General features: G+C 49.3%; 1 protein-coding gene, 1 long non-coding RNA gene and 1 pseudogene across 3 annotated transcripts in view; 2 read left to right on the forward strand and 1 right to left on the reverse strand.

Moving 5' to 3' along the window:
• ASB18 (ankyrin repeat and SOCS box containing 18) overlaps positions 1–14833 on the reverse strand; it is a 55078-nt gene extending 40245 nt beyond the window's left edge. Inside the window, exon 1 of the mRNA XM_072961888.1 lies at positions 14629–14833. Coding sequence (XP_072817989.1) covers positions 14629–14833 — 205 coding nt within the window. The remainder of the gene's footprint in view (positions 1–14628) is intronic.
• On the forward strand, positions 14616–18742 carry LOC140696505 (uncharacterized). 2 transcript variants are annotated; one of them, XR_012072957.1, is made up of 5 exons: positions 14616–15032; positions 15634–15784; positions 17206–17291; positions 17596–17668; positions 17836–18742. It is a non-coding gene; the product is annotated as an uncharacterized lncRNA (long non-coding RNA). The 2 variants fall into 2 exon arrangements; XR_012072958.1 differs by lacking the exon at positions 15634–15784.
• Positions 18743–24274: 5532 nt separating this feature from the next.
• LOC102525950 (dolichyl-diphosphooligosaccharide--protein glycosyltransferase subunit KCP2 pseudogene) lies at positions 24275–25474 on the forward strand (annotated as a pseudogene).
• The last annotated feature ends 249 nt before the right edge of the window (positions 25475–25723 follow it).

The following is a 25723-nucleotide window of genomic DNA, read 5'->3' on the forward strand; positions in this document are numbered from 1 at the left end:
ATATTTGGTGCTCATGTATGCGAAGAATCAGTATCATTAAAATAGTCAAACTGCCCAGAGCAACCTGCTGATCGAATGCCATCGTATCAAAACACCAGTGGCAGTTTACACAGAACTAGAAAAAATAATCTTAAAATTTGTGTGGAGCCACAAAAGATCTCAAACAGCCAAAGCATTCTTGAGAAAGAAGAACAAAGCTGGAGTTATCACATTCGGAGACTTGAAACTATACTACAAAGCTTTAGTAATTAAAACAATATGGTACTGGCATGAAAGCAGACATAGAGATTGACAGAACAGAACAGAGCCCAGAAATAAGCCCATGCACATATGGCCAGTGAGTCCACAATAAGGGAGGCAGGAATACACGACGGGGGAGTGTCTCTTTGATAAACGGTACTGGGAAAACTGGACAGTACATGCAGAAGAATGAAACTGGGCCACCGTCTTACACATAGGGGTTTAGTCAATAATATTGGAAGTTTTAATGGTGACAGATGGTAACTAGTCTTATTTCAGTGAACATTTCATAATGTATAAAAATAGTGAAACTAATATAATATTTATGTTAACTGTAATTCAATAATTTAAAAAAGGGCCACATGGAAACAAGCAGTGACATAGGACCCTAACACACAGTAGTTCCTTCTTGCCCTTCCCACCGGCCGAACAGTGTCCTTTAGTGACGTGATTAACGCTGTCTCCTGACCCAGCGCTCTTGGTTGGGTTCCTTGTTGCCTGCTGCACACCAGTCATGCCCATCCATACTTTGCCTGGATCAAGCCATTTTTTTATCATCCTCGCCTTTATCAGTTTGGTTAAAAGGCAATGCATAGCCTTCAAGATGCAACTCAGGTCTTATCTTCTCTGTCTACTTTGGTCCATATGAAAGCTCAGTTTCTTCCAAGAGGGAATTTGTGTATGAAGTTGCTCAGTAATCATCAAAATCTTTGAGAAACTGTGATCAAACAGAAGAAGGACCAGAAGACCAGGGTTTTAGTTTTCAAATAGGAAAAATTCTTGATTCCTTAAGGTCTGAATTGACATCAATCCTGGGCAAAATCCCTGAATGGATCATGAAAAAGATGGGTTGGGAGGATTTAGAAAAGGAAGAGGGGGCACTTGAAGCTCTGTGGGTCAATAGGAAGAAGTCAGCATGGACTGAAAGGGTTTTCTTGTGATATGGTTATCTCATTAACATGCAAAGAGATGTAGGCAACGGTATGAATGGTTCAGCCTGTAATAGAAAGTTGAAAACCTTTTAGAGAAAATAGAAAAAAATCTGGATCTCTTTTTAAGGAAAATCTTGCTTACAAACTCCCACTGGAGAAATAACACTCATGGTACCTGTAAGGCAGGGGTTCAAACCATGGCTGTAGAATGGCATTGCTGGGGAGCTTTGAAAAAACACTGATGCCTGGATCTCAACCTGAGAAATTCTGATGTGATGTGTTGGAGGGTGCAGCCTGAGCATCAGGACCGTTAGAAACTTCCCAGCTGCTTCTAATGTGCAGCCAAGGCTGAGGACCATTGCTCAAAAGGGAAGCCCAGGCTCTGTTCACAGGCTGACACTGTACAGTATGCTTACTGATGATCTGAGTGACCATACGAACCCCTGGGTATCACGCTGGTGGGTGACGTGGAGCACGACATAATCAGGATTCCAGAAGATCCCAGCAGACCAGCGCCCCGGGCTGATTCAGGCAGTGCCCCAGGCCCACACTGACACCCCAGGCCCACAGGGTCCTGCCGTCCTTGTGGATCACGTGGCTGAGGCTGCCCCTCACTGCTGGGGGCGCTCCTGTTTCCGGCACTAGAGGTTTCTCTTTCTTGTTTTTAAGCTTAGAGGTTAGTCTGTGTTGATGTTTATTCCTAAATCTAGGTGACCTAAGTACAGCAAATTAATTCACTTTATTTTAAAACACTCAAAGCAGGTCAGTATAGAATAACTTGGGTCAGTTAGATGTCGGCTTAAGTTCCCTTACTGGTTGGGACCCCTGACGTTGTGTAACCCAGAGACCTCCCTGGAATCCCCGAACCCCCTGTGCTTTGCCACCTCACGTTGCCCTACCCCTGTGTCCGCTCGACTGTGAGTGTTCTGTATGTTTTGGTTGCTTTGTTTGCTTTCAAGCTAGCTCACTAACAACACCCTTAGCGGATTTGGTAACTATACTGAAGGCAGTGAAGGGTCTGTCAGTTCGTTCAGCCTTATTCCACCAGTCTCCATCTGGACTTCCTCTCTCTCTGGTGCAACCATTAACACCTCCGCCCCGCCCTGTCCCTTTCGTGTGGTTCCACGCGGTCGCAGACCTTGCTAGTTTCAGCTTCTACTCCAGGGAGCTGGTCAAGGAAATTCTTCTGAACAAGCACAGTGCCGTTCTTGAAAGAGAGGGGTTCTGATGAATAAGATTTTCTCCACATCAGTATGTTTAATGCTTTTAGTTTTTCAAACGAACTCTCAAGTGGTATCTATTTTATGGAGGAACCTCCTTTGTGCAGGTGGACCATGGCAGAGTACTAAAGAAATTTAATTGCAGTGGCCTTTTACTGCAGAGTGTGGCGTGAACTTAGAAAGAGAAGACAAAAATGCAAGCCGGAGAGGACGCCTAACTTTTATCTGGATGATTGAGGGAACAGACTAAATGCCTCTAATAACTCTTCAGGTGGTCCCCTGGGTGTGAATATAGTTTTGTAAAGAATATTTTTGGGACTTACAGGCATAAAGTTTTGTCCACGGGAGACACAAAGACCGGTCCTCCATCCTACGTCTTGTAGCGTAGGCAGCTCACAAGAGGGAATTTCTGCATCTGGATCAAGTGAGACGAAAAATAATCCACCTTGGAATGATAATGAGATACGCGAACGGTCGTGTTCAAATGGTGATTATTACGTTCATGTGATGTCGGGACCTTTGCATCCTCTGTTAAACTGATGAATGATTTTCTCTTCCTCAGAAGCGTCTGAGGATGAGCTCTGCTGGTGCCCTCGTGGACAACTCAGCTGAACCGGAAACGGGGGGCAGGCGGGTTTATCACAGGGTCCGGCTGGCTTTCCAGGCTGTGACTTTCCACGTGTTCAGGCCGTGCTCTTGGGAAAGGACAACCGTGTGGATTCTTTCCTAGGGCGGTTGGGCAAATGTCTGGCTTCCTCTGGGGTCAAGTGTCCAAATTAATGGACACAGTAGGGCAGGAATCCACTCCCCGCCCCTTGTGGACATCGTGAGGTTCTGAGCGCCTTCTCAGATATGCCAGTGGACACTGTTATCCTGGTCAACTTTCTGCTTCCTGCATGAATTGTTTCTATAAATGACCATGTGCTCAACCTGACTGGGCTCTAATCTGCCACCCCTGCCACCTGGCACAGCAGTCGCAGGTCCTGGAGTGGATTTACTTTCACATCTTTTTTCATCCTCACTCTCCCTATTTAATTTCTAACCGCCTCCCCTTCATCCCCACTCCCTGTAGCATTTCTAAATTAGAAAAAAAAATTAAAAAATAAAAAAAGCTGGCAGGTGTGTCAGGCTCTGTTTTTAAGCCCTCCAGGACAAGCCCACCCCTCCACTGGAGTTAGTCACGCAGACGTCAGCATCAAAAATGTTACCGTATCCTGACCTCCTCTCTGAATAACATATTAGCACAGCTCACCTCATTTAACAGAACATTCAAACATTTTACTTCCGCAGATCAAGTGTATCTATTAATAATGACTTAAATTGTCTGCCCTGATTTCCCATTATTAAGAGACCCCACTCCATCGGGTGGAAGAATGCAATACAGGGCAAAACACCTCGCCGACTTACTTTCCTGACGGTGCTACCCAGCCCAGCGCGGATCCTGCAAAGCCACCGCCCCTTCTCATTACGAATGCCATCTTCTCCAAAGGTCAAGTGCAGTTTCATCGCTCGCCCAGGAGGGCTTTTCTGGAAGCTCAGAAGTGAAGGTGCCCTTGAGCGCTGCGGTCCGCGGTGGCTGAGTGTGACATGCAGCAGCCTGGTCCCCAGCGGGCACTTAGGGGACGGTGCTGGGAAGCACCTCAGTACAGCTTTCCCTGAGAAAGGTGACGGAGTTCCCTGACAACTGTCATGGGGATTTAATTACACGATGCAATTGCAGCTCCTGCCTCTTGAGACAAATTGCATGTTCAGACTGATTGTTTTTCATGAACATCACACAGGGAGCAAAATACTTCTCTCCTGAAGTTGGTTTGGCCTGATTGTTATCCGTATCATCCTTCACGTCCCTTCTAGAGATGAGAAATTTACCAATCCTGCAGCTGAGGACGGGGGTGCGCCTGGTGGAGCGGCTTGCTTGTTCTGCAAATCTGTCCAGGGCCAAGTGGGGCCCCGCGATGTCTGACGGGTGTAAAGTGCCCCTGTCCTTATTTTCCTGTTTGCAGAAAATGAGAACTTCAAATTTCCAACAGAAAAATAGGAAAAGGGCATGATAAGGAGCATGAATGGCTACCAAGCATAAATACAACATCCAATTTTCCTGACTTGAAACAGCAAGCTAAAGTAAGAGGGGTTTTTTGTTGTTGCTGGTTTTTTTTTTTTTTTTGCCTATTGAAGTGTAAGAGGTTTTTTGTTTTTTTTTAGTTCAGTTTTGGAAGAGTTTAGTGAAACTGATCTCTCCCACATATGCAGGTGGAAGGGTAAATTTCTACACCACTTGGAAATATTCTATATCGAGTGCACACATACAGGGCAGTTTTTTTTAGGTACTAGAGGCTTACGGACATTCAGAGTAAAAATCCTTCCCTTTAAGGAGTGTTACGCTTAGCGGGAGAGAGGGACGAGGCAGAGGTTACCTGGCAAGTGGAATGAGATCATTGCCTGACGGAGGTGCCGGTGTGACATGAGAATGCATCGAGTAACATCTCAGAGTCACAATGGGAAGGGTGGGTAGGACGGGCTTTCCCTGGCATCTGAGCCGAGCACAGATGGAACTGAAGGAAAGGACGGCTCCTGACCCCTGAGGGTGTCTGTTTCCTCCTCTTGGCCTGTGGTGGGGGAGCTGTGTCCTGTCATTCTGGGCTGAGCAAGAAATGGGCGTCACTGGCCTCAGGGCTGTGTTGGTGGGGCCAAGGGTGGAGTCTGGGAGGCGGGCACCTGGGGACCAGGCAGCAATCAGGCAGGCAGGGCGGGGTCTGGGGGGGAAAGGAGCCGCAGGCTGAGGGCCCAGAGCCGAGGTCAGCAGCGGGTTCTAGACCTTTGGTGGACATAGAGGTGTGTTGCCCAGACGCTGCTGTTAGGGAGGACTTGTCGCTCCGGCTGTCAGCTCCTTCTGGGTAGAGAGCCACCTCATTCCAGAGTACACTTCTCGACACAGCAGATCCAATGACTGATCAGGTCCTGGAACAGGTCCTCCCATTGTGACCCTATGTGGGAAAACTCTAACCCCTGTATCAGCTCCAAGGCTCCCCTTCGGGGCTGGCCCGGCATGGTGGGGCCACAGAGCAGCTGCCCCTCTGCCAATCGCCCTCCTCCCTGCCCCTCACAGGTGTGGGTCCCCAGCACATATCCTGCCAGGCAAACTCCCTCAGCACTGGGCTGGGAACCCTGAGGCCACCTGGAAGGGCGGACAGATGTGTTGCCAGAGCAGGTGAAGACAGGAGAGCAGACAGGTGCCCCGCCCGAGGCCAGGAAGGGCCAAATGGATTGAGGGCGATTTGGACCCGAGTTTCCCAAACACCTCAGGTGAAGAACCAGGGATTTTTTTTTGGAGGGGGTCCCAATTCGTCACACGTGATTCTTTTTCAAAATACAATAATAATTCATTACAGGGAACAATAAAACAGAAATAAGCAGAATTACAAGTTCAGGAATCACACCCATGGGTGTTACATTGATTGTCAAGTGGCTGTCCATGTTTCTAAATGTTGACTGTCCATTTTCACGGCCAACACTTTGCAGAGCAACACCTCCCTCCCTCTGAGCTCTGAGTAGCACTGTTCTCCATCAGAGTCCCTGGGGTACAGGCGGGTGAAGGGATGTGGAGAGATGATGCAGTAAACTAGCTCACAGCACATCTTGTAGGCCCTTCGACACCTGCTAAAAACTGTACTCTGTTGGACAGGGGTTGCCAAGCCTCTTTTGTGAAGCACCAGTTAGTAGGTATTTTAGGGTTTGTAGGTCATAGGGTCTTTGCAGCCACTGCTCGGCTCTGCCGTCGTAGCATGCGAGCAGCCTTGGACAGTACGTAAATGAATGAGCATGCCTGTGCTTCAATAAAACTTTATTTATAAAAACAGGTAGCCGGCCCCTGGACCGTGGTTTGCCGTCGCTTCGATGTGGGCCGTAGGGAACGACTGCAGGTTTGCGGGAAGGAAACTTACGTGCACCTCTAAATATGACACTGCTGTTGCGTCTTCTCCTCCGCATACCTTTCCCACCCTTCACTCCATGAAACCTGCTCTTTATCCGCAACGCAGGTTTGACTCAGCAACAGTCAACAGAGCATCCAGGCACCAGACACGTATTTGTCTCTTTTCTCCCATATCTGTCCTGCTTTGGGTTTGCTGAACTTCTTGAATCTATACATTTATATCTGTCAACAAATTTGGGAAGAGTTTGGTAATTATTTCTTTAAGCATGTTTTCCACTCCATTCTCTTTCTCTTCTTTCTCGGCCTCCTGTTGACTGTCAGAACTTCTTTACGGTCCCGCAGTCTCTGTCATTTCATTTTCAATCATTTCAATTTCTCTTCTTCCGATTGGGTACTTTCTATTGATCTGTTTTCATGTTCACTGACTGCTCTGCCATCTTTGACCTGCTTGCTGTTCAGCCCGCTGTTGGTGTCAAGGGAGGTGGGGAAGGGTTTTGCTCTGGCCGGGCACACTGCGTTGGCATAGGGACCTTTGTGGTGGAGGAGGAGGGAGCGTGGGGGTGCAGCAGCTCCGTATCTCCTGGCACCGGTCTTTCCACCTCCAGCCTTCCTACATATGTGAGAGTTCTTCCCCCCAAATTAGATGATCTCATTCCGTTGCTGAGTGGCTCCTCACTGCCTTTCCGAAGAGGTGTAAACACTCATGTCTAGAATTTGCGGCCTCACACGATGCGGTCCCAGCTGGCCTGCCTGGGTGCCCCTCCCTCTCCTCTGACTCACACAGCCCTGTCCCAGCAGGTGCCCCCTTCCTGTGCGAGGCGGGCTGTACGCCCACGCCGGCTCCCCGTGCTCCCTCCGTGTGGGTGCCTGTCCTGCCCGTCACAGCCTGTCGAGACCACGCTCATCTTTCAAGGGCCAACCCCGGAGGCTTCTAGGGTCCTCTATACACTATTGGGTCTATTAACATTTATCACACACCTGCTGTGTGCCAGGGATGGCGGCTAGGGCAGGCCCAGTTCCTGTTCAATATCCGACTGCTGAGTTTGGCATTGGGCGATGCTGGAAAGCAGGACCAGGCTACGGGTCGTGTGTTGCCATCTCCAGTCAGTCTCTGGGAAATGTTTATCCTAGGCAGAGCACACCGTTGCGGGAGCCAGCGTCATCCCGGAAAGGTAGAAAAGCCTCTCGCCTCTTATCCTCGTCTCTTTTTGTTCTTTCAAAGCTCTCCAGCGCGCTGGGGACTGATGCTAATAGAAGTGTGTCATCAGCATACATTATTTCTTTATTAGCCTGTTTCTCAATTTTGATTCTGAAAATACCCTGATTTAGTCTAATTGCAATTTCACTGTGTTCCACAGGCAGTGACGGTTCATCCTGGGGCGAGCTGAGACTCGACCCTGCAGGATTTCTCTTTCTGCTTATATGCTTCGAAGCTGGACCATTAGCTCTAAGTTATATAGCTCATCTCACCACAGTGATTCAATCTACCTTTGGGAAAAAAGAGCCTAGGGTGTGTGTCTGGTAGAAAGCAAAGGATATCTTCATTCTAGGTGGTGGGACATATTTTTCTGTAGCTAAAGCTACAGGGCTGCTGCTGGAGCCATTTTATTCCTAAATAATTTAACTATATTCAAAGATAATCTGATGTTATTGTAGGAAAGTGTATTTCTAATAAATTCCACTTGATCTGGGTGAATCAATTCAGGCAGCGCATAATTGAGTCTGTTAGCAAGGACTTTAGCAAGAATTTTGCAATCAGCGTTAATTAAGAAGATGGGACAATAATTTGTGCATAATTCCGGATCTTTTCCTGGCTTGTGAATCAAAGTAATAAGAGCAATGCTCCGGCTGGTGGTGGGATAGTGTCATTAGGTGCTGATTTATAAGTACTTAGAAAGGTTTAATTTCATTTTGCTTCGAGCAGGGTCTCCCTGCCCCCACATGCACTGACCCGGGTGTGCAGCCGAGACGGCAGGGCCCTTTCCTCTCCATCCTTCCCTGTCGTCACTGACCTCCAGCTTCCCATTTCTGTTTTTATTCTGCAGCCAAGCACCCTACTTGTTCATCCATGTTTTTTCTTAATCTGATTTGAAGTGAAGGCCTCCATGCTATTGGTGTTGTATGTGTGTGTGTTTGTGTGTATGTGAGTATGTGATGTAAAGTCAAAGGTTTGTACACAGCTTCACTGGGGATGTTTTTTCATGGTCCTTCCTGCAACACGCCTCTGGGTAGATATGCATCAAGAACCCTTGACTGCCAGTCAGGAAACATCCCTGATTTGTCTTCTGCTCCTCACTGGCTGTTGGCTGGTAAGGGAACACATGTGGGCCTCGGTGTCTGCATCTGTAAAATGCAGCCATAGGGCAATCACACGCATTACAGAGCACTGGAAAGAGCATTGGATTTCCACCTCCTCCGCCTGTGGTACCTGAGATGTGAAACTCAACCTCTCTGAGCCTCACTTTCCTCAGCTGGGAAAGTGGGAAAGACAACAGCCCCTGGGAAATGCACCCCCAGTGCTGACATCCTCACTGCACGTGGCTCCTCCATCACTGCCCTCATTCCAGTGCCACTGTGCTTTGGTCTGCGGACTTAACTCTCCAAAAAAAAAGCTGGCCCCAGGCCAAGCTGTTGCTGTTTGGTGATTCAAGCCCATAAACGAGTCTCCCACCAGCGTCCCAGGCAAGACCTTCCCTGCTCATCTGGCCTGGAGGCGGCCATTCCTTTGAAGGTGAGGCCGGGTCTGCACAGGCGTCTGAGGATGCACCACACCCGGTAAGGCAGCGGGGTTTTGTTAATTTCCACAGACACAAGTCACTGGTCTTTGAACCCTGGTTCAAGCAAGAAACACCCTGAGAGAGGACTCCATCGACCCCACGTTTTCAAATGAGGAAAGTAAGGTTCAGAGCGATGGACTGACAGTTTCAAGACCACACGGGCAGCGGGGATGTGGGTGGGGGGCTAAGGGAAGGCAGAGACCCCAGGTCACGGCACCGCTGGCCCCTTGCCGCTTTCATCACACCACGTCTCAGGTGCGCCCGCCCGCAACGCCCACACGCTTGTCTCTGGTTCAGATGTGGGTCCTCTAAGGCGGGGGCTGGGCTCGTTCAGCTGACATTCACCCGCTCGGTTTTCCGTGGGCTCCGCGGCCCTCCACGCGCAGGGAGGGGAGGTAGATGTACCGCGACGGCACCGCATGCTTGGCGCCAGCTCGCAGGCGCGCCGGCGGAGCAAACAGCCGACTTCCGCCAGCGCGCTCCATTTGGTCCGTGTCCACCACACGCCACCCACCTTCGGTCCCCACCTATACGTGCTGCTGGGTGAGATCTCTTAATAAAAACCCAATTAGGATTTCTTTAACTTGCCTCCAGATGCTTAAATACCATCACCCCAAACACAACATCATGCCCCTAGTTCTCTATTTCAATCAAGAATTCAAGTAGCATCTTGACTTGTATATAATATATCAGCAGTGAAATCATGGAATGCTGACATCCTTAATAATAGCAATTAGTAATCAGTTGTTTCTTAAGTAGTTTGATTACGCCAGTTACCAAATTGTACGGCTGATGCGTTTGGGGGGCAAGCGGGGCCTCTCCACCCCTCCCCCACCCTCCTTTCTGTGTCCCTGTGATCTTGCTGGTTAGTGAGCCCATAGGCTTTGCAAAGAGGAAAGGTCGTTGCTAATATTAAACCGAGAGACTTGGCTTTAGCAGAAAGCAGAATCAGATATTTCTTTGCAGAAAGACTAATGCCACTTGTATCGGTGGAAACGCCCTCTGTGTCCACCCAGCTGAATGTGCCCAAAAGAGGCTGGCCCATCCACGCAGGCACCACACTCAGAGTTTGCGCCCTTCTCAGGGCCAAGACCCTGGACCAGGCTCCGGATACCAAGTGATAGCAAAGGTCTTGAACTTGAGTGGTCGTTTGTTTCAGTAACTGATGGAGACTGACGGCGTTGTGCTCTTGTGGAGGGAGGAGGTGGGTCTGTGGGCCGGGTGCGGGCAGGGGCATCTTTCTAGCAGAAGCCACCCTCCATGGTGGGTCTGGAAGGAGGGAGTGGCCTGGGTGAGCCGAGGAGGCAGAGGAGGGACTCATAAGCCCCCAGATTTGGGTGTCATCTTGGCGGGGAGGTCCTTGTTGGGATGGGGTGGGTGGGATGGGATAGATGTGGGAGCAGACTGCGGATGAGCTGGGGCTCAGCCCTGTTCTCCTCACACACATATACACACACACACAGACTGCTGTGCCCCCCAGCATGGTCTCCCCTGTTTCTCACAGTGGGGCAGTCTGAGTCTGACCGGGGTGCTGAGTGCTGGTTAGAGACCTCCATGTCCTTCCCAGCGTCTCACAGGGCATCCCAAGTGCATCCTGGCAGGCGAGCGGGTGGCTTCCCAGGGCATGGGTGAGTTGCATCTTTAGGGGAGTCTGATTGATGACCCCTCTCCTGCCTCCCGGCCATGCGGGGACGGCACCTCCTGCGCTCTGCCCCTCATCTGCTGGGGCTGAAGTTTTCAGTTCCTCTGACCTCGAGGGGGCCTGCGTACACCTGAGGGGTTCTCTAAACAGGTCATCCATACCCCCTCCTCGGACTTCTTTTCCCTGAGCTTTTGTTGTGATGCTGACGTGGATGCGTAGAGATAAATAATTATTGTTTTTTCTGTTCTATTTGGTGAGAGTGACAAGCTCACAGATGAGCACGGGGACTTCACCGTGAGAAGCCAGGCCCTCGTAGATGCACGCTGACAAGCAGAGAGAACTGTCACCTTTCTTTTTCTTATTTATGCAAATTGTCACCTTCTGAACAATGCTCAGGGTTCTGTCAGTCAGGGTTGTCCTTGGGATGGACAGCTCTTCCCTCCCTTTCCCCAAAATGCCTTCTCAGCATGCACTTTGGTGCCAGCACCTCCCGGCCTGGGCGGGCATCCCCAGCTCCGCCCGCTCGCTGCGCCCCGCCCCATCCTCACCCTCCTCCTCCTGACGACTGAAACTCTTTCCCGTACCCATTCCCGAGATGGGCCACATTTCAAGGTATTGCTGTTAGTTCTGCCCACTGTGCAGAGATTCTAAACACTCAAGATCATGGCCTTGGAGAAGCCTGGAGGGTGGAGGGAGCTCAACAATGACCCAAGCCAGCGTTTCCCAAAGAGTGACCGCAGATCACCGGTTCCCCAGGCAGCGAGGCCACAGCCAGTCTGCCTCGTGCCCTTGGGAGGGCCAGCCGGGGCCGCTTCCCAAGTGCACTTCTCCCGTGGGGCTGTGCTCAGGGACCCCTGCTTGGGATGCGGCAGGAATCTCATGCACTAGTTAATAAGGAAAGGCACTGGCCCAGAGAGGGAAAGGGACTTCTCTGAGATCACACAGCTTGCTGGTGGCAGAGCCCAGGCTTCCCTGCGGAGCGTCCCACTCCAAGACCGGAGCTTCTCAAGGACCCGAAAGCCTGCCTGTGGCAGCACGGGCTGGGCTCCGAGCGCCTGGGAGGGAGACACATGAGTTGCTCCTGTTTCTCTTCTCCACTCGCCGTGCTGCCAGGCACACAGCAAAAGCGCCAACATCGTTACCACCGTGGGTCCCTCGGATTCCCATCGTGATTGGTGGCACGGCCCTCTGCTCACCAGCACGCCCTGCCCAGCGAGCGCCCGAGCGTTTCTCACCGCTGTCACTTGCCTTCGTGGCTGCCCCACGCTCTTGGCTTTGACCATGTCATCTCTCACCCGGGCGACTGCCTTCAGTCACCACCCACCTAGATCGCGTTTCCTAAGCTTTCTTGTTTCCTTCAAATCCTACCCCCATATTTTAGCCAGAGCAGCAGACCCCAAACGCCGGGGTGAGCGTGTTGCTCCTCCACCCTGGGCTCCAGCCCCGCCAGCTTCTTCTGCAGAAGAATCACTGGTAACAAAATGTGCCCTTCGTCTTCAGTGACAATCATCCCGAAATGGAAACAGCCCAGAACAAGCCCAAGTCCTTGCAACTTGTCACCAGCATTGAACTTGCTCTTCTGAACTGGGCCATCCAGTGTGGAGAAGGAGACACGGATGTGGTTTAGAACACAGTGGGTCTGTTGTGGGAGGGAACAGGGCTCTTAATGCAGATTTCACTGGTTTCAAGTGTTTAGGAAAGTGATGGGGACAGTAAAGACAGCGCAGAGCAATTCATAATGTGAAAAGACATGCTATTTTAAACCAAGGGTTCCAAGTCCACACATCCCCAACCTGCTGGGATATGCTGGTAAAGCGAGACGTGGCAAGGTGGCACTTGCTCTAGTCAGAATCCCAGCAGAGCAGACGGCGCAAGTCCAGGGGGTAACGGAGGCAGGCAGGGCTCAGGGACGCCAACTAGGGTGGCTGCCGCCACAGGGGGAGCCGCCATCCCTGTGTCTGAAGGGGTGAGCCGGGAGGTAGGAGCTGCCAGCCAGGAGCCAAGCCTTCAGCCCCATGACGAATCCAAATTACAGCAGTGACCTGGCAGGGATGGGTCCCCAGAGCAAATATCGTGCCCTCCCTGCTCCTTCTGGCACCTTCTGTTAGCTTCACCCAACAGGGGCCAGAGACAACCAGCCAGGTTGATGCAGTTCATAAGGTCACCTCATGAGTGGGCAGCAGGCAGAAGGCAGAGTGGGTCTGGAGGGCAAATGCAAAACTCAGTACTCCTGGCCGAAGCACAGTTTATGATCTCAGAGTTCCCCCCGTGCCCCCAGGGCAGGCTCCTGGATTGGTGTGTGTACCATGCTCTGTCTTGGGGGAGGTCCTGTGCCCGTCCAGGCACAGCTGGGGTCAGAACAAAGGCATGTTGCTCTCTGGGCTTGTGGCTCCTGGGCCCTCACCCTGATTGGGTCCCAGATATTGGGAAAACCAAGGAAAAGAAGAAACAGGAGCAGGTTTCTCTCTAAAGCCTCCTGCAGTTAGCTCACACCCCCAGTGAAAGGCAGCATGGGGCGTGCTCCCACACCATGAGGGAGCGGAGGGATGGTCGCCACCTTGGAAGTTCCAGTCTCTGATCTCTGTCTCCATCACACTGAAGCTCCACTCGGTAGCACAGAGGTCCCCGACATGTTCCCTTCTGGTGCCCTTCCTGCAGGTGTGAGCACACATTTGAGCACGTGTGTGTGCATGTGCATGTGTGAGTGTGCAAGTGTACCCAAGTGTGTGCACGCACACATGTGTGTTGGGAAAGAGTCTGTTTAGTGTGGGGAGAGGAGCCCAGAACATTCCTTAGGAGCCAACACACAACGTGGAGGGCACATCTGGCCAGCAGGGAAACAGCACAACACAATTAGAAGTTAATCTCAGGTTAGAGAAAATATTTTCAGCAAATACAGCAAAGGGATAACATCTATGTTCTGTGCAGGAGACCTATAAGATGACAAAAAAGATGTAAAGAAATGAGGAGATAGTGCCCAAGGACCAGACCAGACAAGAGACACGTGAAGAGGTCTACAAAGAAAACCCAAACCCCACGGACGAGAGTCGGTCCTGAGCAGCAGGGAAAGGACGGATGGCCAGGGTGAGCTTGCTAAATCAGAGACCTCAGAGTGCACATTCATCACCAGTGATAGCCAGGGTGGACAGGGCACATACACTCACTACCAGAGGGAAAAGAAACCCTTTCAGAAAACAATTTGGAAAATTTCCTATCCAAGTCCCAGGAATGCTGCTCCTAGAAATTTATCCTTAAGGATAGAACCCGGAATAAGAAGAAAAGGATACGAATGCTAATAAAGACACCAATTACAGCGTTATTGACAGTACTAAAAATGTAAACACACAGTCCCCTCTTGCAGGCATTTGGTTTAAGCATTTGGTGATTAATCACCTCAATAGGTGATTGAAATTAAGAAGGCTACGCAGCAGCGTGGAAAATACTTAAGGTATATTAACGCGAAATCACGTCTTCCGCTCGGCTGTAGGTGGAGGAAATCTACACGTGCAAATAGGCCGGGGAAAGAAGTGGAGAAATGAAAACAGGCACCTGTCGGGGGGTGGTCACGTGGCTTTCTTTCTCTCCTTTAAAGTGCTCTGTGTTGTGCCTTAAGTGTTGCCTGTGTAACACGCAGATACGTGCACATACCTGTACTGTATATATACACACACTCTGAATGATACACACACACTGTGTAACATTGCGCACAGCGTGCACGCACAGTACACGCAGCCGGTGTACGTACATAAACAGGAATCGGAGGGCCGGGCACGCACCACTGCCTGTCTGCGCGCTGCCCCCCAACCCCGAGCGCCCTCCCCTCGCGCGCACCCCTCGCGCGCGGGCCGCGGCCGCAGGGTCAGCCGCCGAGGACGCGCGCGGTTACCTAGGAGCGCTGCGGGGGGCAGCCGAGCCGCGGGGTCCTTCATCCAGTCGTCGTTGGCCAGCTCGATCACAGCGTCCACGTGCCGAACCTCGGAGCGGATCAAGTCGCTCACCCGCTCCTCGTCCTCGGCGTCCAGGGCCGACTTCAGTCTCCTCACCAAGTCTGAGCTGACCGGGTAATCGGGAAGGCGGTCAGAGACGGACATTGCGATGGCGTTTGTGTGGCGACCAACCTGCTCTTTTTCTCGGCTGAGTCCAAAGGCAGCAGCTGCGCCGAGAGGGCTGTGGGCGAGGCTATAAATAGAACAGACGTGGCTCCAGTTTCAGCCCCGGGGACCGGCGCCGGCCGACAGCCCTCCCCAGCCCTCCGCTCCCGGAGATGGGGACGGACTCTCCGAGACCTCGGTGGGGCACTGTCTAGAGACGGGCAGGAGCCCTGTTTGTGAGAGGGAGAAGGCGTGGGGGACGAAGCTGTTAAAAAAAGAGCTCTCGTGGGCACTGCTGTTCCGTGTCTTCTTTTATCAAAGCAAGACTCTGTCCGGAACCTGTAAAATCCCTTCCCTGAGCCTGGGCTTGGAACCTCTGTTCTGTTGAAGGCACTTTCTTTAATGGAAGCGTAGTTGATTCACAGTGTTGTGTTCATTTCTGTACACATTCGTGTACAGCGCAGTGATTCACTTACACTTACATATACACACATACAAACTCCTTTTCATATTCTGCTTCATTATAGGCCATTACAAGGTATTCAGTACAGTTCCCTGTGCTGTACAGTAGGCCCTGTTGTTTGTCTATTTTGTATATTGTAGGTAGTATCCATAAATCCTGAACTCCCAATTTATTCCCACCCACCCCCACTCCCCCTGGTAACCATAGGTTTCTTTCCTGTCTGTGAGTCTGTCTCTGTTTCGTAAATAAGTTCATTTGTGTCCTTTTTTTTTTTTTAAGATTCCACATATAAGTGATAACATACAGTATTTTTCTTTCTTTTTCTGACTTCACTTAGTGTGATGATCTCCAGGTCCATCCATGTTGCTGCAAATGGCATTATTTTATTTTTTATGACTGAATAGTATTCCATTCTATAAATATACCACAGCTTCTTCATCTAGTCATCTGTTGATGGACACTGAGGTTGTTTCCATGTCTTGGCTACTGTAAGTAGTGCTGCTGTGAACATTGGGGTGCATGTATTTTTTTGAATTGGAGTTGAGAGGAAGATTTTGTAACGTCTACCACCACAGAATCCTTCACTTCATCTAAAAGGAGGGTCTGGTTGACTATAAATTGGACATGCCTTAAAACTAAGAATACAGTAGAATCTTTGACTTCCAAATTCAGGGATGGACTGGCTGGTCTCAAGAAGACAAAAGCATGATACAAGTGAGCACAAAAAAAGTAACAATTATTGGCAGCAGCCTCTGTACTTCCTAAGGCTGCTAACTTTGGCTTAAAGCACCAAGTCCACACCCTGTGGAAGCACAAAGCACCATGTGTCGGTTTCTGTGTATTCCTGGGGGGAGCGGCCTTTTCAATGACCTCTGTCTCCAGTGTTTCTGGATCTCGCCAAGTCAGCCTGGGCACCACGCCCAGCTGCTCCAGCAGTGCCTGGGCGCGTGGTGATCGGAGGGGAACAGGCTGTGCCATGTAGCTTAAAAAAATCAATTAATTTTTAGATTTATTAAAATTGAAACATATTCCAAGTATAACCTTGTGCAAGTTTAAGGAGTACATCATGTTGATCTGATGCATTTATATATTGTCATATGGGTGCCACTGAACTGTTAGCAAACACCTCTATCATGTCTCAGAATTATGAGTTCACCCTGTGGCGGGGGTGATGAAACTCTCTTTGTCCCTAAACAAGTTTGATGTTCAGAATACAACACTGTTGCCTAGAATCACTCTACTGTGTGTTAGATCTCTATGTCTTATTTATCTACTGGTTGCAAGTTTGTGCTCTTCAATGACATCTTTCCTGTTCCCTCATGTGGCTTTTATAGAGCCTCCTCCATCTTGAGTCCCAATTTTGCCACCTCTTCCCTTTCTCACTTTCTCTTATCTCCTGGTGTGATGGTTAATTTTCTGTATGAATCTGGCCAGGCCACAGTGTCCAGATATTTGTTAAAACCTTATTCTGGATGTTCCTGTGAAGTTTTTGTGGGGGGATGAATTGGTGGACTTTGAGTAGAGCAGATGACCCTCCATTGTGTGGATGGGCCTCATATAATCAGTTGAAGGCCTTACTAGGACAAAGACTGATGTCCCCTAAACAAGAAAAAGGACTACCAGCAGACAGCCTTGGGGCTAGAACTGCAACTCTTCCTGGGTCTCCAGCCTCCTGGCCTGCACTGCAGGTTTTGGACTTGCTGGTTGCCACAATGAGTTCATTTCTTGAAATAAATTATCATCTATATCTGTATCTATATGATTTAAGAATATCTATCGTCTATCTATCTATCTACCTACCTACCTACCTACCTATCTATAGAGAGAGAGAGAGAGAAAGAGGGAGAGAGACATCCTCTTGGTTCTGTTCCTCTGGAGAACTCTGAGTAACACACCCCTCTCCTTTCAGCTCCTGTGCCTGATTTTGCAGCTTCTGTTCCATACACGGATGCTTTTCTTTTCCCAGCATGTCTCCATCTGCATTTGGGGAGCCAGGTAGGAGTTCCTATCCAATGTCTATTCTCCTTCCTCCTACCTAATGAAGCCTGGGTTTTGTTGTTGCTGTTGTTGTTGTGACAGTGTGCCTGGGCCCTGGTGATGAATCCTGTTAAGTCACTAACATTGGTCATAGTCTCCTTTGCTGGCTGCTCGATGTCTTGGCCTCCTTTGCAGCCCAGTTCTGGGAGAGCAGACGTGGTGCACTCCAGTGCATCGGGGAAGCCTTTTGCTTTCCTGAGTGAAAGGGGAAGTAGTGGCTGGTACTTCCTTTTCCCTTTCTTCTTTCCTTGAACACGGACAGGATGTGTGGAGCTGTGGCAGCCATATTACAGCCATGAGGTGACAGACATGAAATAAAGGCTTAATGTCCTAAGGTGAGTAGAACAGAAAGAGGAGACAAGGTGGACGGTTCCTTGATGGCATTTCTGGACCTTTGTCCCAGCTCCAGGCTGCCAGCTGCCCAACTTCTTGTCTTTATTCCTTAAGTGCTGTTCCCGTGCTTTCTGTGACTTGCAGCTGACATTACTCTTGGTTGATGTAGGTGGTGCATTCACTCTGCCTTTACGGTCATAGACACGTCCTGGTTTCAGGCTAAAGAGATGCAGCAGACCCGGCTCAGCCTGTGGTAAAGCACGTGAGTCAACCCCCAAGACTTCTGTTCTTCGGTAACTGAATTCTTGCATTCCACGACAAAACCTCACTGCATGTTGCAAGGACAGCAGCTGACCCCAGACTCCCAGGCGGAGGAGTGACTAGGGCCGTCAGTGAGCCAGCAGCCACGGCCCCTGGAGGGGCTGCCTTCCTGTGGCACAGGGACTGCTCATGGACCCTGAGGGGGACAGTCTGGGAATCACTGGCAATGGGCGCTGCCCGGAAAGTAGATTTGAACTCTGTGGACCAGTCTTCATCAAGTCAGATGTTGGACTAAATTGCAGAGCATATGGCTGGCCTCTGGTTCTTCCTTCAGCCAAAGAATTATGGGTTTTGAAAGAGATTTTGAGCCTGAATTTCCAAGCACAGATGCTCTGCAGCATCACATGCCTGACCTTTTGAAAGAAATTGGACACTGGCACCTTCGTGGGCATACAGAGAGAGGAAGGGTAGGGACCATAGGAAAATGATTGGGACTTGGGTAAGGGGATTTAAAGAAATAAACCGGGAATTATTAACAATTGCTATCAAACTTCAAATCAGAAGGGAGGCAAAGATGAAGCACTTGTTAGGCAGATAATAAGACGACAAAGCCTTAGCGTACGGCACTCACCGATCTTAATTACCAAGCTATCTGCTGGGTGTTTAATCAGTGGCACATACACTATGCTAATTATTCTGGCTAATTTTGCTATAATGTAATTCTTTGTCAACCCTGCTATGTATAAATTAGGGATTGGAATGTAACTAACACAAATTATATTTAAGGCAACATGAATTTCTTTATTTCATTGTGACATCTTCTGATTTCTATTTCTTTGTCTCTCCTTTTTCAGTTAGTTCATGTGACCCCCCCCCCCCACTGCCACCTTGCCTCAGACCCCCACAGGCTGAGCCATCATTTGAGGAGGAAGGAGCCCAGCACCAATGTCCCCCCTTAGCTTCTTCCATATCTTGTGTTTGACTTTCTTCTTCAGCAACTGTCCTTGAAAGGTGCAGGGTATATTTAAGCAATCAGTGGCAGGGGGATCTGGCTTTCTCTGAATCAGGTAAAGGTCACCCACGGTTCTACTTTCGTGTCTAAACAATCACCAGAGGGTACCACTACTCACGGATTTTCAGTAATATATTATTGTATGTGACTTACATCAAGTTACGTTTATAGATGTGGTTACATGAGGACTAATAATACAGATCCTCATAGAAAAACAGAAATGTTATTGAGAATTTTTGTGTCACACGATTTCCATCCAATGAGGCCAAACTTCCGGTGCAGAAGTCTAGGGTCACGATGCAGAGCCCAGCAGCACGCCTTCAGAGACCGCCGGCCTTGGAATTTGTCAATATTCTTGGTTTTGAACTATTTTACAACAAGCTAACAATACCCAATGGAAAAGTGGATACAGTGTGGGTCTCATTTAGTCTCAGCCCCCCGTTAGGGTGAAAATCAGTGAGTCAGTTGCTGATGGGGGGGGTGGTCACAGTCTGGGAGCGATGGTCAACCCCACTGTGACCTCAGGGCAGGGACGAGCACTGGGCACACCCAGGGTAACTCAAGGTGACCGTTCATTCTGCTGTGAAGTGGGTCAGTTCGAAGCCTGCTTCTTTGAGCTGAAACGCCTCTGCTGTTTCCTGAGGTCCTGGAGAGCTGCTTCAACACACAGGTTCCCTGGAGGTAAGCTGCCAAGGGCTCACTTACACCTCCGTGTCTCCAGATGTCCATCTCTCACCTCAGGTCCAGCTGCAGACCCTGCCAGCTCGGGGCTGAGCGGGGGCTCCCTTCCCGGCTGTGGTGCCTCCGTCCATCTCTGGCCCTTCTTTCCTCTCTCCTCTTCCTGCCGTGCGGTTCCCCGCTTCCCTGCTCCAGCAACACAGCAACTCTCCCTGTGGTCTGAAGCTTTTCAACTTGGCGGAAGTTTTCTTTAAATTCCTTTTTATTGAGTCCCTCATGGCTTTTAAGTCTTGATGTTTTCAACCAAGACATTTGTGCGAACATGTTCACCATTGGGTGATGAGACTGGCTTGCCCGCCAACCTTCCGGGCAGTGGGGAGCCACTCTGTGAGGTGGCATTGTTACGTGGTCTTTATGGACAGCAATTTGCGCACCGGCAAAACAGGGGCCGCTCTCATTTCCTTTGTGTCCTTTGAAGGCTTGAAACAACGTGCTGGCGTGTGGGCAGAGTAGATGTGATAAAAGCCATTTACAACCCTGGCCTGTTTTTTTCTTTTTTCTTTCTGTTAGGGGCATGATTTATGATGACTCAAGGATAAAGTTATACAATTGGAGATGCGGACATTTTGCATGAATATAACCATCAAAGACAAAATAACAAACAAAGTTTCACTCAGTAAACACTTTATGAGCCCTCGTGTATGCCAGGCACTTCCTAATGTACAGAAAATGTTGTGTGCTGAGTACCCAGTGCAGAGGTCCACCAGGCGCTCCTCTAAGGATGTTGCGTATATAATCTCCTCTTCTCTTGGCAAACCTGTGAGGCAGGCGCGGTCATTATCACCAGTTGGCAGGTGGGGAAACTGAATAGCGAAACAATTGCTCGAGGTCACACAGCTGCTAAGGGGCAGAGCTAAGGTGCATATGCGGGCAGTTTAAGTGTGCGCTTCAGAGCGGCGTGGTCACGGTTCTCATCCTACCCCCTCTGGCCCCAAGTCTTCCTTCTCCTAGTCAGTTTCTTCCTCTTCCTTCCTTTCTCTTCTTTTGCTCTTTTTTTGAGATGCAGAATTGTGAGAAAAGATGGGGAAGGCGTGGGAGGGAAGAAAAGAGGTTGAGGGACCAGGAGCATCTGGGGACTTTGGGAGCAGCTATGACGTATGTGGGAAATGGCTAAAGAATGAAAGACAACTACTTGGAAATAATCTTTGGTGACTGGAGGGTGTTGCCCTAATCAAGACACTGGGCAGGGCCCAGCCCACCCGGGTCAGGGCTTTTTAAGAGTAATTATGGGTGTCACAGCCATTGATCAGGGGAGACAGAGCAGCACCCCTCAAGCACAGTACCTTATGGTGAAAGTTTGCTTTCTGAGAGTTAAAAGTTACAATCAACCCGACGGAGCAGACCTGACTGTGTAAAGTCCCTTCAAGGCTGCAGAAGAAACACTGGAGACAGGCATCCGCCTCCCCCTCTGAGAGAATCTTGGAAAGAAAGGGAAGGGAGGGAAATGGAGGAGATATGCATCAGTGGTTGACCTTGGGGCAGAGCGCATCACCAGGACAAAAGTTCGGTGGAGTTCTGGGGGAAATCGGGCAGGCAGGACCCCGAAGGGCAGAGAAGCTCACCAGAGGCCAGTGGGCGGTGCCGGGCGGGAGCAGGAGAGGAGGGGAACCCTGGGGAGAGTGCAGGGCGGATCCTGCTCCTCCTGCAGGGTGGGGAGGGGCCCCAGAACATCAGCATCTCCTGTCTCACTCTGCCCCGATGGCCCCCAGGTTCAGTCATGCGTGTTTCAGGAAGGGACATCCCAGCAGTCATTTGAGAGAGTTATGTGTTAAAAGACAAGACCAGACAAAACAAAGAAGCGAAAACCTGGAAAGAAACACTCTGCCCAATATGAAAAGGAATATATTTATATGTAAATATATAACTGAGTCCCTAGGCTGTCCGCCAGAAATTAACACAACATGGTAAAGCAACTATACTTCAATCAAACAAACAAAAACTCTTCCCAGTGGTGAAGCTCCTGGCCGTGTCTGTGGCCAATTCCTCCCAAATCTACGCTTCTGTTACAGAAAAGCACAATGTCTGTAAGGTTAAACTTTGTCTCTCCTCCTAGTCTCGGCCTCAAAGCCTTTGACCTCAGACACACACAATCCATGACCCACCCAGCCATGGTGGGCAGCCTCTGAGGTGGCTCTACTGACCCACCCCTCATCTTCACACCCTGTGTTGTCCCCTCCCCTTGAGAGTGGACTTGGTACAGCAGAAGGGATGGACTGCCACTCTGGAGATTAGGTTATAGAAAGACTGTGGCTTCTGTTCTGGGTGTGTGCGTGCTCTTTCTCTCAAACTGCTCATCTTGAGGGAAGCCAGCTTCTATGTGATGAGGCAGCACCGTGGAGGCACCAGGTGAGTGAACTTGAACATGAATATTCTGAGGCCACCAACAGTCATTGAGGGGGCCTGGCAGTGGAACTGTCAGTCCTAGTTGAGTCTTTTTTTTTTTAATTAAAAATGTTTTTCATTTAAAAAATTTAAATTTTGTTTTTTTGTTTACAGGGGGTAGTTAGGTTTATTTATTTATCTAATGGAGGTACTGGGACCCTGTGCATGCTAAACACGTGCTCTACCCTTCCCCCGCCCTCCCCCCAGGTTGAGTCTTGACATGACCGCAATCTCTTGAGAGACTTTGAGCCACAACCACCCACCTAAACTGCGCCTGGATTCTTGACCCACAGAAACTGAAAAATTATGTCTTTGCTGCTTTAGGCCATTAGGTTTTGGGTGTAATTTGTTAAGCAACAGTACATAATTACCCACCAACTGAACTGCTGTTTTAAGAAAGCCACAGACCTCTCTCTTCCCTCTCTCATTCTCTCCTTCCCCACTCAAGGGTAAGCCAGCACGAACTCTGATTCAGAACTGCAGAAGGAGGGGTTATTCTGAGTCATCAGAGCAAATGTCTTTCAATGAAACAGAGTTGTGACAAGAAACAAGAGAAACATTTGAGATAAGCTCCTGATTCATAGTGCCACTGAGACTCCAGACGAACATTATGTCCATGAAAAAGCAGCGACAGGAGATTGAGGAAGATTGCTTTGAGATGAAAACCACTAATTCAAATTTTAAGATGAAATTGACACAATGATTGAAGATGGCAGAAAATCAAAAATCAGTGATTTAAAAAACCAGAGAAAATTTCTCATACTCAGAGCATAAAAGGGACAAAATGATGCATGTAAAGAAAAGTAACATGGAAGAGAGATTCAGCACACTCATTGTATTGTAGGAGAAATAAGAGCGGAGAGAATGTAATATGTAAACATGGAAACAATACAAAATAAGTTCTGTTGTGGATGGAATTGTGTCCTCCAGCAAATCTGTATGTTGAAGCCCTAACCTCCTGTTTGACCCTATTGGAGGGGGGCCTCTAAGGAGCTGGTTTGATTAGATGAGATCATAAGTGGGAGGGGTGTGGATCCGATGAAATGGACGTCCTTATAGAGGAGAGGAGTCAGTAGGGACCTCTCTCCCCAGGCACACAGAGGAAAGGCCATATGAACACCTGGTGAGATGGTGGCCACCTACAAGCCGGGAGCAGAGGCCTCAGAATGCAGCCTACTTTCTTAGCACTTTGATCTTGGACTTTCCAGCCTCCAGAACTGTGAGAAAGAAATTTGTTTTTGTAAGCCACCCCCCATGCTATTTTATGCTATTTTTATGCTATTTTATTATGGAAGCCCATAACAAAAGAGGCTGTGGGGCATTTCCTGAGCTGAAGGATGCCTTTCCCCCAAATTAAAACTCTCTTTAAGCACCTTTAAAAACTGAAAATTGTCTTTAAAATTAAATATTTTTCAAGAGATTCTTTGAAAAGATAGAAACATACCAGAATATATGCTGATGACATTTTGGTATTTTAAGGATAAAGGAACAACTCTCAAAGTTTACAGTGGAAAAACCAAATTAGCTAGTTGGCAGCAGTTTTCTTCCTAAGAAAAAGTAGCACAAAGCGACAGAAAAATGTCCACAAAGTTTTGGGAGAGAAATATTATAACCCAACAACTTCATTCTCCACCAGTCTGGTGTTCATGTGTGGGGAATCAGAGATCTTCAGTCATGAAAGGACTTGAAGAATCTTTCCATAAACATCATCTCTTGAGAAAAAAATTATTTAAAAATGACTCCAGTTGATTAAGGAAAAATTAAACATTACAATTAAGAACTCAAGAATTGAGATGTTTAAAGAAAAAAGTGGGTAAAATTTGGTTTTAAAAAAAAAAGTAAAAGAAGGAAGTGATCTGAGTGTATCAAAGTTGTAAGCTGAGTACACAGGCACTGAGCACCCTCAAAGCCAAGTTCAGAGAGCTGCCAGTGGTGGGGAGCCCGCCTCTTCCTGGCAGGGAGGTCTGAGGGCTGCCCACTGGCCCTAAAATCCTGTCCTTCGGAAGGAGTGAGGAAGCTGACCGTTTGTGGCTTTCTGAGTTAAGGGAGAAAGTCTATCCCTTTCCCTCCCTAGAGAGGAGGGAAGGAGGTGGATGGGTTGGGGATCCCAAGGCCAAAGCAGGGGTCTCAAGAGAGTCAGTAAAGGATTAGGGGACCTGCAGGAAGTAGGGCTGCCATTTGCTCCCTTGGTGATCTGCTCTCGTTACCACCTGAGATGAAGAGGGAGCTGCAGAGAGATGGTGGGACCGGAGGGTGGAGGAGCAGCGCCCTGCACTCCTTCATCCACCTGGCCAAGGAGATGAGTATCCTGCAAGTGAGCTGGACAGATGGTCAGAAAGGGGAGTGGCTGGGCCTGGGCCAGAGCCTGCTCCAAGGGCTCCTTCTGGGTGAAGCAGCACATAGAACACACACAAACACACACACACACACACCCTAGTCCTCTGCACATTGACCTATAAGGTTAATATGACTTCAGTCCAAATCCAAGGGAGGTTTCCTTTTTTCATGGAACTTGATTCTAGCATTTATACAGAGTAAAAATCAAGAGCAAGAACAGCAAAGCCATGCTTGATGAAAACCAAGGGCCGAGAACTTGCTCTAAGGGAAAGTAAGACTCACTATAAAGCCACCGTCATTAAGGCCATGTGATGTTGGCACAAGAATAGACCGACAGAGCAATAAAGAGGCCAGCGGTCAGCCTCGAACAGCGCCAGTCGAGGAAGAGGGCGCTGCATCCAGGCGCCGGGAGGGAAAACGAGGCAGACGTGGGGGAGGAAGGAAGTCCGGCTGCGGCCTGACGCATGCGCACAGCCAGCCGCGCCCGGTTCGACCCTCCTCCGGGACAGAGACGCAGCTCGGACCCAGGGGCCGGGTGCGGTGGCGGTGGACACAGGCGCCTCGCTGGCGCGCTCCTCCCTCCTGTGCCCGCTGCTCTTCGCTGGGCTGCAGGTGCACAGCCGCCAACTGGCCTCCACCCAGTGGCTCCCCATCCAGGGCGGCCTGCTTGGTTCCCACCTTTTCGCCTTCTCTCTCGCTGCCTTCAGTAATCTGGAGAATCCTGTCTTTGGCAAAGGATTCCAAGGGAAGAGCTTCCCTGAGATTCTCCTCTGCTTCATGTTGGTCCTCTTCGCCTCTGGCCTCATCCACCGAGTCTGCGTCACCACCTGCTTCACCTTCTCCATGGTTGGGTCGGCACTACATCAGGAAGATCTCTTCCCCTCTGTACCAGGCAGCAGCTCCAGGCCTCACACCGGCCAGGGCTATGGGCAAGGGCAAAAAGAGAAACTGGCCCTTTATGTCTAATATAGTTGATTCTTTGTTAAAAAAAAAAAAGGATCTAGTGGATCTAGACCAGACTTACACATATGGTGGCACGGCAAGGGCGGGAGCATTTGAGCAAACTGACCTGAGATGATGTTACACCTTTATGTAAATAAACAAACAAACAAACAAGTAAGTACATTTGGCCTGTATCTCAATCTATATTCAGTTTTCCCCCAGGTAGATTGTAGAGAGGAGAAAAAAAAAAAAAAAAAGAAAGCTTCTAGGTGTTACCTCAGAGTGGGAACAGGCAGAACACAAAAATCGATTAATTGTATTCTATTTAAATTAATAAATTCTCTTTATCAAAAGTTCCTGTTAAGAGAGAAAAAAGCAAGGCATA

The sequence above is a fragment of the Vicugna pacos genome, chromosome 5 (genome assembly GCF_048564905.1).
Source record: "Vicugna pacos chromosome 5, VicPac4, whole genome shotgun sequence".
Taxonomy (NCBI): Eukaryota; Metazoa; Chordata; class Mammalia; order Artiodactyla; family Camelidae; genus Vicugna; species Vicugna pacos.